This window comes from Micropterus dolomieu, linkage group LG17 (genome assembly GCF_021292245.1).
Source record: "Micropterus dolomieu isolate WLL.071019.BEF.003 ecotype Adirondacks linkage group LG17, ASM2129224v1, whole genome shotgun sequence".
Classification (NCBI taxonomy): domain Eukaryota; kingdom Metazoa; phylum Chordata; class Actinopteri; order Centrarchiformes; family Centrarchidae; genus Micropterus; species Micropterus dolomieu.
This window is the reverse complement of record NC_060166.1, coordinates 7,827,080-7,838,175: the sequence shown is the minus strand read 5'-3', so window position 1 is coordinate 7,838,175 and position 11,096 is coordinate 7,827,080. Positions and strand designations below refer to the sequence as shown.

At 41.3% G+C, this 11,096-nt stretch overlaps 2 protein-coding genes across 2 annotated transcripts in view; both read right to left on the bottom strand.

Annotated features, from left to right (window-relative positions):
• LOC123986034 (pregnancy zone protein-like) overlaps positions 1-11,093 on the bottom strand; it is a gene marked incomplete at its 5' end in the record, with an annotated part of 13,428 nt that extends 2,335 nt beyond the window's left edge. Inside the window, 4 exons of the mRNA XM_046074088.1 lie at positions 10,495-10,518; positions 10,718-10,823; positions 10,906-10,974; positions 11,058-11,093. Of these exons, the coding sequence (XP_045930044.1) occupies positions 10,495-10,518; positions 10,718-10,823; positions 10,906-10,974; positions 11,058-11,093 (235 nt within the window). The remainder of the gene's footprint in view (positions 1-10,494; positions 10,519-10,717; positions 10,824-10,905; positions 10,975-11,057) is intronic.
• On the bottom strand, positions 1,042-3,000 carry LOC123985872. Its single transcript, XM_046073841.1, has 2 exons — positions 1,701-3,000; positions 1,042-1,509 (listed from the first exon to the last, which is right to left on the bottom strand). Exon 1 carries the CDS (start codon positions 2,977-2,979, stop codon positions 2,050-2,052), a length of 930 nt encoding a protein of 309 aa, XP_045929797.1. The 5' UTR covers positions 2,980-3,000; the 3' UTR covers positions 1,042-1,509; positions 1,701-2,049.
• Positions 11,094-11,096: the final 3 nt, after the last annotated feature.

Here is an 11,096-nt window from a genome sequence, read left to right as displayed (position 1 = left end):
CGAGGTGGCTGATGAGGTGCAGGTGTAGGTAGTTGGCTGGGCTCAGGAGCCGAGGGAGAGAGGAGGAGAACACAGGGAGGCAGGCAGAGCAAAAAAAAAGGGTGAAATAAATCCTGTGGAAAAACATAAAAATTTACTTAAAGAAGACAAATGCTGTTGCACGTAGGGAGCGTTTCAAGACTGGTGATGGACCCCCAGAAAGACCGGAGACCGATGACCTAGGAGACTTGTTGACTTCAATCATTGATAGCCAACAGCCCCTGGAAGGTATCCCTGATGATGATCATTTGGACAGTTCAGATGGGGCCCCGTTCCAATCCTCACTTTGTAGGCCACATTAATTTAATATGTGCCATCCTTAAACTGCAGGGAATATGTATTGTTGTCAGTCATTTTTTGCAGTCCTATAACCAGAAATATTTCATGAACTTCGCTTTTAAATACATATTGTTCACTAATGCTGCAATATAATACTTTTCAGATGATCACCAGAGCTTGGAGGTCCTGAGACAGGATGAAAGTCAGCCCACTCAGCTGCAGCAGCCTGGAGGGAAGATGGTGTCACTAATTCTGGCCAGATGAGAAGGACCAAGAGGCTGACCATGCACGAGAAACTGGCCATGGAATTCCATGAGCACAAATTAAAGCATTTAAAAGATGAACATGAAATAAAGATGAAAATACTTCGTTGAGTTAGCCATGAAGGAGGAACAGAGAAACATGAAGCAGCAGCAGTACCAATGTTCTACTGAAACCAGCACCAGTTCAGGGTCCCGATATCTCAATATGTGAAATAAAACATTTGTTCATAATCAATCTGTGGCAATTGTTGTCTTCAATCATCTGAGGTAACTTCATTGTGAGAAGTGCTGCAAAGCAAAAGCATCTCTGCATGCCAGTCCATACCTTTCATTGTCTGGCTCAACCATGGGAAGATCTGCTTCATCCCTATGTTCCATTTGAGGATCTGGGGAGCCATGCTGTTAGAGGTAATTGTGAAGAACTGCTGTTGCAATTATGACAATACAGCATCTTCTTGGTTCAAAGCGCAATGTGTTTCTGAGACACTGGAAACGACTCTTCCATACACCAAACATGCGCTCCACTGTACCTCTGGTATGGATATGAGCTTGGTTGTACCGCTGCTGCTCAAGTGTGCAGGTAAGGGGTGAACAAGAAGTTGATCTGGGCATTCCCTCTGTCACCAAGTATGATTCCACTTTGTGAGCACCTTTAAACTGATCGTACAGACAGGAGTTCGGGAAAATTCTTGAGTCATGAGTTGCACCTTTCCAATGTACAACAATGTTGGAGAACTGCATAGTGGGAGTGCACACACCTTGTACATTTTTTGAGAACCAGTTTTTACGATTTCTATACTCATCAGAATCTGCAGTAGAGGGACACTTTATTGGAATATGACATCTGTAGCACATCCTTCGGAAAGATGGTCTGACACTTGAACTGATGATTTTAGATTTATTGGAAATCCCAAAACCAACGTAAGAGCTGGTCACAAAATAAACAACACAAACAACAACCGCATTAGCTACCTTACCATATAGTTTCAGAGCATTAGCATAGTTTAGCACTAACTCACAAGCCCAGTATTTGCACAGCTATAAACAGCCACAATTGTTCAAACTACTTCAAAAACACCACCCCGATGTTAATATCACAGTATTATGATAAATACTAACCTTGTGCCTCTTCAAAGGGGTGCTAAACGTTAAATCATTCACCGTGTGTGTATATTACAGTCTCTCCGTCGCAAGTAGCAGGAAAACTAGTTACGGTGCCAGCGGGTGGCTTTCAAAATAAAAGCACCTCTAGTCAGAACAGGAAGTAAGACACTAGGGCTTAAACAAGGTAAAGTACTTAATAAAGCCTACTGAAATGACTGTTCAATAATAATATTTCTTCTGTAGAGCTAAACATATACTGGGTTATTTACACTCCCACCAAAATTATGAGTATTTTACATAATATGACATGAACTACGAATAATTTTTCTATTAGGACAGAAAGTTTTCTTTAACAGAAATGGGCTTAAGAAGCCTCCAACAGCAGAACTAGCTTCTGCACAGAACGCTCCACCACGGAAAGTTTTCCAAGGCGCTCACCTTTCTTGTTTAGTCTCTTATCTCCAAGTGAGATTTTCACTCTCCTTACGAGTCCATCCTTACCTCTGACCGTCTCTAAGACCCTAGCGAGTCTCCACTCACTTCTGGGCAACAGTTTGTCTGTGTCCATCACAATATCACCTACTAGTAGATTCCTCATCGGCGAATGCCAACGCTGCCTTGCAGTGATGTTGTGCAGATACTCTCGTTTCCAGCGACTCCAAAACTGCTCTGCCAGATACTGCACGCGACGCCATCTTTTCACTCCATACAAGTCCTCTCTGAGGAAGGTGCCAGGTGGAGGCAGTGCTGTGCTGGATTTCATGTTGATCAGATGATTGGGGGTGAGTGGTTCTAGGCTGTCAGGATTGTTCAGGTTATCCACCGTGAGGGGTCGACTGTTGACTATGGCCATGGCCTCATAAAGTAGAGTCCTTAGTGAAGCGTCGTTGAGTTTGCCATCAGAAAGTAATAGAGTGGAGTTCAGAACACTCCTTACTGTCTTTATCTGTCGCTCCCACACTCCACCTGCATGACTGGAGTGGGGTGCGTTCATGACAAAGTCACACTGCCTTTCTGACAGAAACATACTCAGCCTCTGTGAATCAAGCTCTTTTAGCGCTGCCTTCAATTCATTCTTAGCACCAACAAAGTTAGTGCCTTGATCACACTGGATTTGACGGACTGCACCTCGAAGAGCAATGAAGCATCGCAGGACATTGATGAAGGCGTCAGTGGACAAGTCCTCTAGCATCTCAATATGGATGCCCCGTGAGCAAAAGCAGGTAAAGAGCAGTCCATATCGTTTACGCTGTTTTCGTCCTTCCGTAGTGGCAAAGGGACCAAAGCAATCCATACCACAATATGTGAATGGTGGGGAGGGCTCTACACGTTCCACAGGAAGATCAGCCATCCTTTGTCTCTCTGGGAGTCTCCTGAGTCTACAACACACCACACACTGGCGGATGTATGAAGCAACTGCTCGGCTCATTCCAGGAATCCAAAAGCCACTGGATCTAATTTCATTTGTGGTGAAGCCTTTTCCCTGATGCTTTATCTTTTCGTGATTGTGAGCTATTATCAACTTTGTCACGTGGTGCTCTTTGGGGATGACAATCGGATGCTTGAATGGGTCAGCAAGGGACGAGTGGCGGAGTCTTCCTCCCACCTTGAGGATGCCGTCTGTGTCAAGAAAAACATCAAGGTGGCTCAGTTTGTTGTGACATGGAAGTTGACTTCCTTTGTTTAACAGCTGAATTTCTTTCTTGTATGCTTGGCTTTGCAGATTTTGGATTATGACACGCTCAGCGCTTTCCTGTTCACTTACTGTAGTAAGGACACTTGAAATAATTTTCTTAGCCCGTCGCAGAAGGCGTGCCACAGCCTTGATGGCTCGGGACCATGATGAAAACTTAGAGAGGCGGTCGGCAAGACTCGTTGTTTCTGTGGTCTTTGTTTGCAGCGTTCGTACCTTTCTGATTTCTGGATCTCCTATGAATAGGTCCAGTACTACATCATTTGGTGTAGATATTTCCTTTTCCCAGAGGAACATGGGACCAGTGAACCAGTTTGATGTAAGTAGTTCATTTACAGTTCTCCCTCGGGAAGCACCGTCTGCTGGGTTTTCATCTGTAGGGACATAAAACCATTGCTGGGGAGTTGTGCTATGACGGATCTTCTGGACCCGGTTGGCAACAAAGGTGTGAAAGCGCCGTGCATCGTTATTTATGTAGCCTAAAACTACCTTGGAGTCTGTCCAGAAGTACTCTTTCCCATCAAAAGAGCCAAGCTCCTCTCTGAGCATGTTGCTGACACCAACTGAGACCACTGCTGCAGTTAATTCCAGCCTAGGTATTGTGAACACCTTTGTGGGAGAAACGCGGGCCTTTCCTATGGCTAGGGAACAGTGAACGTCTCCTCTTTGGTTCTTGACTCTCAGATAAGAGCATTGACCGTATGCGCTGGTGCTCGCATCCGAAAAGTGGTGAAGCTCTGTCTCTACAACCTCTCCAAAATTGGCAGGTATATAACATCGGGCTATGTTTATCTTCTCTAGGTTGGCGAAGTCTTGTCGCCAGCTCTCCCACCGTGGCTTCAGTATCTCTGGCAGGGGGTCATCCCAGCCAACACCTTGGTGGCACATTTCCTGTAAGATCTTCTTTCCAGTGAGAACATACGGTGCAAGGAAGCCCAGGGGATCATATATGGAGACCACCGCGGACAATATGCCTCTACGTGTCGCTGGTTGGTCTTTCAAAGTGTTGTTAAATCTGAAGCTATCTGTCTCAATGCTCCAGTGAATCCCTAACGCTCGCTCTAATGGTATGTCAGTGAAAGTCAAATCCTTTGACTTGGCATCGATTGCACACTCTGATGAGGGTAGGCTCTGTAGGACAGCATGGTTGTTTGACACAAACTTGTGAAGACGGAGACCACCTTTGGCGCATATCTCTCTTGCCTCGTGTGCCACTTGAATAGCCTCTTCCACAGTTTTTCTACTTGTGACTCCATCATCAACGTAAAAGTCTCTTGCCATGAACTGAGATCCTACTGGATGCAAGTGACTGTTTTCCTTGGCTAAGTATTTCAGCCCATAATTCGCACAGCCAGGGGATGATACTGCACCGAAGAGATGTACCTTCACTCGGAACTCTTGAGGTGGTGTGTCTGTGTCTCCCTTTTTCCACCATTTCAGTTTATGCAATGGTAAAATAAAAAAGCAAAATAAATGGAAAAAATGTGAATTTATTGTAATGTACACATTTTTTTCATTATATTCGGCTAGAATTTTCATTAGGGTGCATCCCTAACACTATATACGTTATTATTATTATCCCATCTTGTTTCCATGAGCACTCAAGTGCTTTGCACACCTCCAGATATGAAAATACCAAAAGTGCAACACCTTTAAGTGTCATGTTAATGACAGGACTTCTTCAATCTAATGGATATTGGTAACTGGAGTTCTACAACAGTGCCCTTTACACTGTGTGGGATATTTGATTTTGCCATGTAAACAGTGCTTATCCTGAGTAGATCATTTTCTAGGAAACAAACCTGTGTGGTCATCCTCAGTACACTAAAGCGCATCGCCCACATGTCTGCCAAATATTTGGGATGGGGGGGGGGGGGGTCAGCTGCTGGTTGCGTTACCTGTCGCGTAACGCAGGCTTTAAGTTCAATAAATACTGCTCTGTATTTCATAGATTGAAGCAAACAACAAAAGGATGAATACCCAAAATGTTCTGGCAATAACATGAGTGAGGGACAAACCTGACGGGGAAGATGTGTGTGTGCGTGTCAAAGAGAGTGAGCACTTTGTTTCCTTATTTACATAGTGAAGGCTAACTAAAACAGCATGTTATTATTACCAAAATGTTGTTTAACTTTTCTTGCGGCTAGAGTGAGGAAGAGAGGAAGACTAGATGCTGCAGAACCAGGTTGGTGGATGCTGTGCAGAGCAGGAGGGAACCGTAGCTGAGAGTCCAAAGGGTGAGAAGCAGTTTACAGGAATATATTAACCGGGAAAGGGTCCAGGGAGAGCAGACGGGATGAGTGTTGACTCCGGTAGCGGAAAGTAACAACACTTCATGATGTAAAAGTTGCTTTTAACTTTTTTTATAGTCTACAAAATATTCTTAAACCCCATGACTACCACACTGCCACTGTCATCACTCCGACAGAGTTGAGGGCTTCATTTGATGTGAACTGGAGCATTACATTCACTGCTGTGAAAGGAGGTCAGGCGTGTGTGGGGGAATCCCAAAATTGAAAATTGAATGTGTAGACTACCTGTACTGCAGAGAAACACAGAGAGAGTTGTTATCTGGTATTACGTTACAAGACGCAGATAAGGTGGATATTTTATAAGCAGGGACTAGGTTAAGCAAGAGTGAACAGTGAACACACCAGCGCAGATGTCATTTGGCACCACGTTGGTTTTGATAGTTTCGATAGGCTACAAACATGGTCAATCTAAATAATCATATAATCTTTAAAAATAAGCATTTTATTAAAATCAGTCCAGAGTTTTGTTTCTATTAAGATCCTCGCCCATATTTTTTATTGTTCCGTTTTTTAAAAATCTTTTATTTTATTGTGGTATTTCATTGTTTTATTCATTTTACATACAACATTTGTGGACATCCTCAATAAACAGATGCACCAATCACAGCGGCACCGCCCTCTGCGCAGCTGTTGTCACCACATCTCTAGGACCTAACTGTTCCATCAAAAGCTTTACATAACTCTAATTACAGGCTTGCAACTGTCTTGTTTCTTGTAGTTCAATACTATAGTATTAGTACAGTACTAGCACAATAGTTACTGCTGGTGATTTGTACATGCGTGCATACAGTATGCAGTTCACTATTTGATGCAAGATTAAAAGCCACCATAAAAATTTACTTAAAGGCAATCTTTTACAGTCTCAATGTATTTTTATAGTAACATTAACTATCTATAGATGTCATTTAACAGCCAAAATTAAATCTAAATGAACACATCAAACTGGATTATTTTAATATTGTCTGTAATTTACATGCAGGCTGAACTGTCCAGCATCCAGTACAGACAGGAGGTTGTTTTTATTTTATTTCATAATGATCATTAAGTGAGAAAATAATTTGTGTTTGAATTTCTGTCATTAATATCTTTTTGTTATGGTAAAAACAGCAAGAGAGACAGAAATCCGCAGACTCCCTGGCATGATGCTAACTGGCATGTCATTAACACAGTGTTGCTCCCCTTCTTCACTGGGACAGAGGGGCTGCAGTTATGGGGAGACTGGGGTGCTGCTGACTCATCTGTTGTTAGTCTGCTAAAAGAGGCAGGGACAATGATTTAATATGAATATCTTGCTAAACGTTTCCCTGCACTGATTAAATGTTGATGAAATGTAGGCTAACACCAGCCTGCAGCTAACTAGCTTATTTCACTGTGGACATTAAGCCAACAGGTTAACACCACTCTCAGACTAAAGGCTGCCCACCTTTCTTGGTGAAAAACTGGGTTCCAGATTGACATCTTTTCCTTTGTCTTTTCTCTCATTCCACTAGGCAACATTGTGTTCACTGCATTTCTGGCACATCTACTGGCAGCAACTAAACACCTTCACTGAGCAGTGCGCTAAGGCAGGACCAAACCATTTCATGCAGGGGGGTAGTCGGTCAATATAGATGTTTACTTTTTGGTCAATCGGGATATTTAACTTCTATTGCCAAAAACAAAGATTTTTTTATTTATTATTATTATATTTAAAATACTCAATTATGATGGTTTATATAAATGTAATTTGATATTAGTTTTTTCCTATTTTTTGGGGCCCCTGTCAGTCAGGGGTCCTTGGAATTGTCCTAACTTTTCCCCCCTATATGGCGCCCCTGACCAATCATGCAATGGGACCTGTTAACTGTTGACACTGCTTTAAGAAAAATTTAAATCACAGGCCTTTAATATAATAATGTGCACACATACGTGGTACAAATTGGGCAGGAATAAGTGTGCATGTGCAGAACAGACCATACAGAAAGGCGCTAGGGTTACAGCCACAGCCGTTGGCTCCACCGTCTTGTCCAAATATGGTAACGTCCGGTGCTGCTGGTTGCAAAGAAACAACATAGCGGCGGCCAAACAACCAAATCATTCAGTCTTTGGGTCAAACTTGAGGCTTCAAGATGGCAGTCCACAAACCAACAGGTGACGTCACGATGACTACATCCACTTCTTTTATACAGTCCGTGTTCTCTCCCGGTGTCCTCCTGTTTAAATATTTCCCCATAAATCATTTGACCCTTTCTAATTATTCAAAATGTGAACCAGAATTTTGTTTTTCTTTGTCCGAGTAAAGACTATAACCTACAGTTATTGTTCTGCATGAATGGTTAAGATTAATGACAAGTTAGTAGCCTACTTGGCCAGGGTTTCTGCTATTTACATTCAAAATTATTGCTGCTGCTGCTTCAGAATTTTACAGAATGTCATGATGTCGTAATTTCACGACTTTGCAAAGGCTTTTAGTTTGACATGAAAATGAAGACAGGTCAGCGGAATGCTCCATAATCTTTCAGTGACACCGCGATTTTTCCGGTGGCCTGCTGAAAAATATGCCGACAAATTCTGATTCTGATAGCCTACATTAGTAGAATCCTCTCACTGCGCAGAGTCTGGCTTTCTTTTAATAGATTTTTTACTTTCTCTAATTTGCTTGGTTGCTATTTGTTTTATAGCGATATCCGATGGGGAATTAATTTAATTGAATGTCGCCGGTGAAACTGATCTTGGCTTTTAGTCACACTACCAGCTGTTATTTATTCAGGAAACAATCATTTTTGAGATGCAGATGGGGAGAGTATACACAACAGTCCTGTTGGGTTTTACGGATTATGCACGTCTCCCTCAAATATGTAGGCTTACCCTACTTCATTAAACAATGAGCTGCTCCATGTTATTGCCTGAATAATTCTTTACACTGTCAAGATTATGTTCATAGATACTTCATCATATTGTATACCTGAGCTATTGGAGAAGGCAGATCATGTGCAGCGCCCTACATAACAGAGCAAGGGGTATGGTTGGCTACATGTCCAAAATATTTTGAAACAAAAATAATAAATAATATTTCCCCTGCTAAAAAACGCTTTGGTGGACACAGGCCCTTAGAAAGCTGCTCTCATTGAGTTTTAACCTGAAGCACCGCTCTGCTTCTCCTGCTTCAACAGAACAGATCATAACTCTCAGTGCAAAAACATATTAGAAAGATAAGATCCGCATGAAGATGTCCGAGATTTGTGTCTCTCCTGTCAAAAATGTGTCCACAGCAACAGTATAGAACTGTCCATCTTTCTGCCTCTGATTTACTATGGGAGTCTATGCAGCAGTTGGCTGGCACTGCTGTCACTCTCAAGCCGACTGTACCAGCTGTTTGCTTTCAAAGTTGCACATCAGCCGCAGAACAAGTTTTCCTACAACTTGTGAAAAAATTATGTATGTACAGTGAAAGCTGTGGCAAATTTTTAAGAAGATTTGAATTTTTTTTTAAGTGAATTCCCACTGTGCCAGTTGGTCTTCTCACTCTAACTCCCAACATTCCGTCCCATAGACACTCATTATAAACTCAGAAAACAGGCTGGAAACGACATGAACTTGAATTGAGATTGTGTAAAATGTATAAAAGATGTGCAAAAGTTGAATTAACCAAAGGTTAGTGAACGTTTTAAAGGTGGAATGGCGTTTCTATGTGAATGTATGAATGAGTGGGAAGAGGTTGAAGATCAGTGACTTTCATTATAACAAAGTTTCAAAGAAAGTTGAATAGTTTGAAGAGTTTGAATAGGATTTGAAAGTTGAAAAACACGAAGGAAGAAGGAAAGATGTGTAAACTTTTAGTTTTTCAATGGTGTTTCTAGCTGAAATATGAATGAGTAGTTAACAGTTGAAAAAGTGTGAAAATAGGAACATTTTGAAAGTTTCGTCCATCCACTTGAATGGGGAAAAATGCCTGGAAAACCTTGAATATCTCTGAAAGTATGAAGGTTATCAAAACTTAAAAAATAATAGCAATCGATTACTAATTGAGATGAATATTTTAAGCTTTCAATGACGTTTCTACGTTGAAAAATGTGGAACGAGTTAGGTTGCAAAAACGGGTGGAATAATAATAATAAAGAAATTCCAGGCGTGGAAAAACACATGTTGTCAATGCTTAACAGCATTCACACCAATGGCAACACTAGCATTTATTTCATTTTTTTCCCCACTCAGACAGTCATGCTCATTTGTAGACTTGCAGAGTTGTGTTATCTAAATCCTACTAGAACAAATGACTCCTAAGAAAGCCATAAGAACACTTGATGCTTTTTTGGAGGTATTTCCACTTTCTTCACTAATCTGACCTGCATAACTTCTGGTCTGTGGATGAAATACATAGAATAAATAAACTTTGATCACATGTTTTTATTGTCTATTATGCTATGTTATGGGTATAAATGTTTGTGTATGTATACACAAACCGACATGGAGTTACACAAGGCACATAAAATGTATTCTTAATAAAATACAGGTCTATACTGGATTCACTGACGACCTGAGGACTGACCACACTTCACTCTTCAAGCTGCAAAAAGACCAAATAAAAGAAATTATAATTCACTGTGAAGATTTAGAGTCTCAGCAGCTGTTAGTTTCCTGCTTATTTAATTTTAGGTTAGAATATTGGCAATTATCTCTAAAATCATTGGTTGAGTTTAAGACATTTAAGTTTATAATTATTATAATTATTATGATGGCTTTTTGTGGTTGGGGTTAAAATGTTTTAGGTTTTTCAGCCGTTAAGAAAGAAACATTGCTTGTGTATGTTATTAAAGACTGTTACCTGCTGCACAAGGGTAGATGTATTCTGTAAGAAGAAAAAGAACATCTATAAAACAAAAACAGAGTCACACTTTCTTCAAATGTTCTACTTTCTAACACATTTTTGTACTCAAAATGACTATTCTGATAACTGTTCAGGTTGTTGTGCAGCTCTGCTAAGGAGCAGAGTTTGTCAGTGTGGTCTCTGTAAATGAGCATTAGAGAGGACTGAGTATCTGACTTACTTGGCTGGTAGTAGTCATAGATCTTGACCACGGCTGGCTTCAGGTTCTGCACTGGGAGCTCCTGTAGGAGGTCTAAGCTGTGGTTGATAGCTATGTTCTTCGTTAACTGTTGGAATAAAAACAGACGACACGTCAGTCACAAATCTGGAGAGCATCATCTATTGTTCCTCACTGTGAATCCCTCTCACCTCCGTTATGTACACCAGAACGTGATCTTCCTTTTCTTCAACACGATCCACCAGCAGGGCACCTTTGAGCTGTGAGGAGACCACATTCAGCTGAGTCGTTTATTGAACACTATTCATTTCCTACTCAGGTTAAAGTCACTGTAATAACTCACCCTCCTCAAAGACTCTGGGTCTGGGACAAAGCCAGAGAG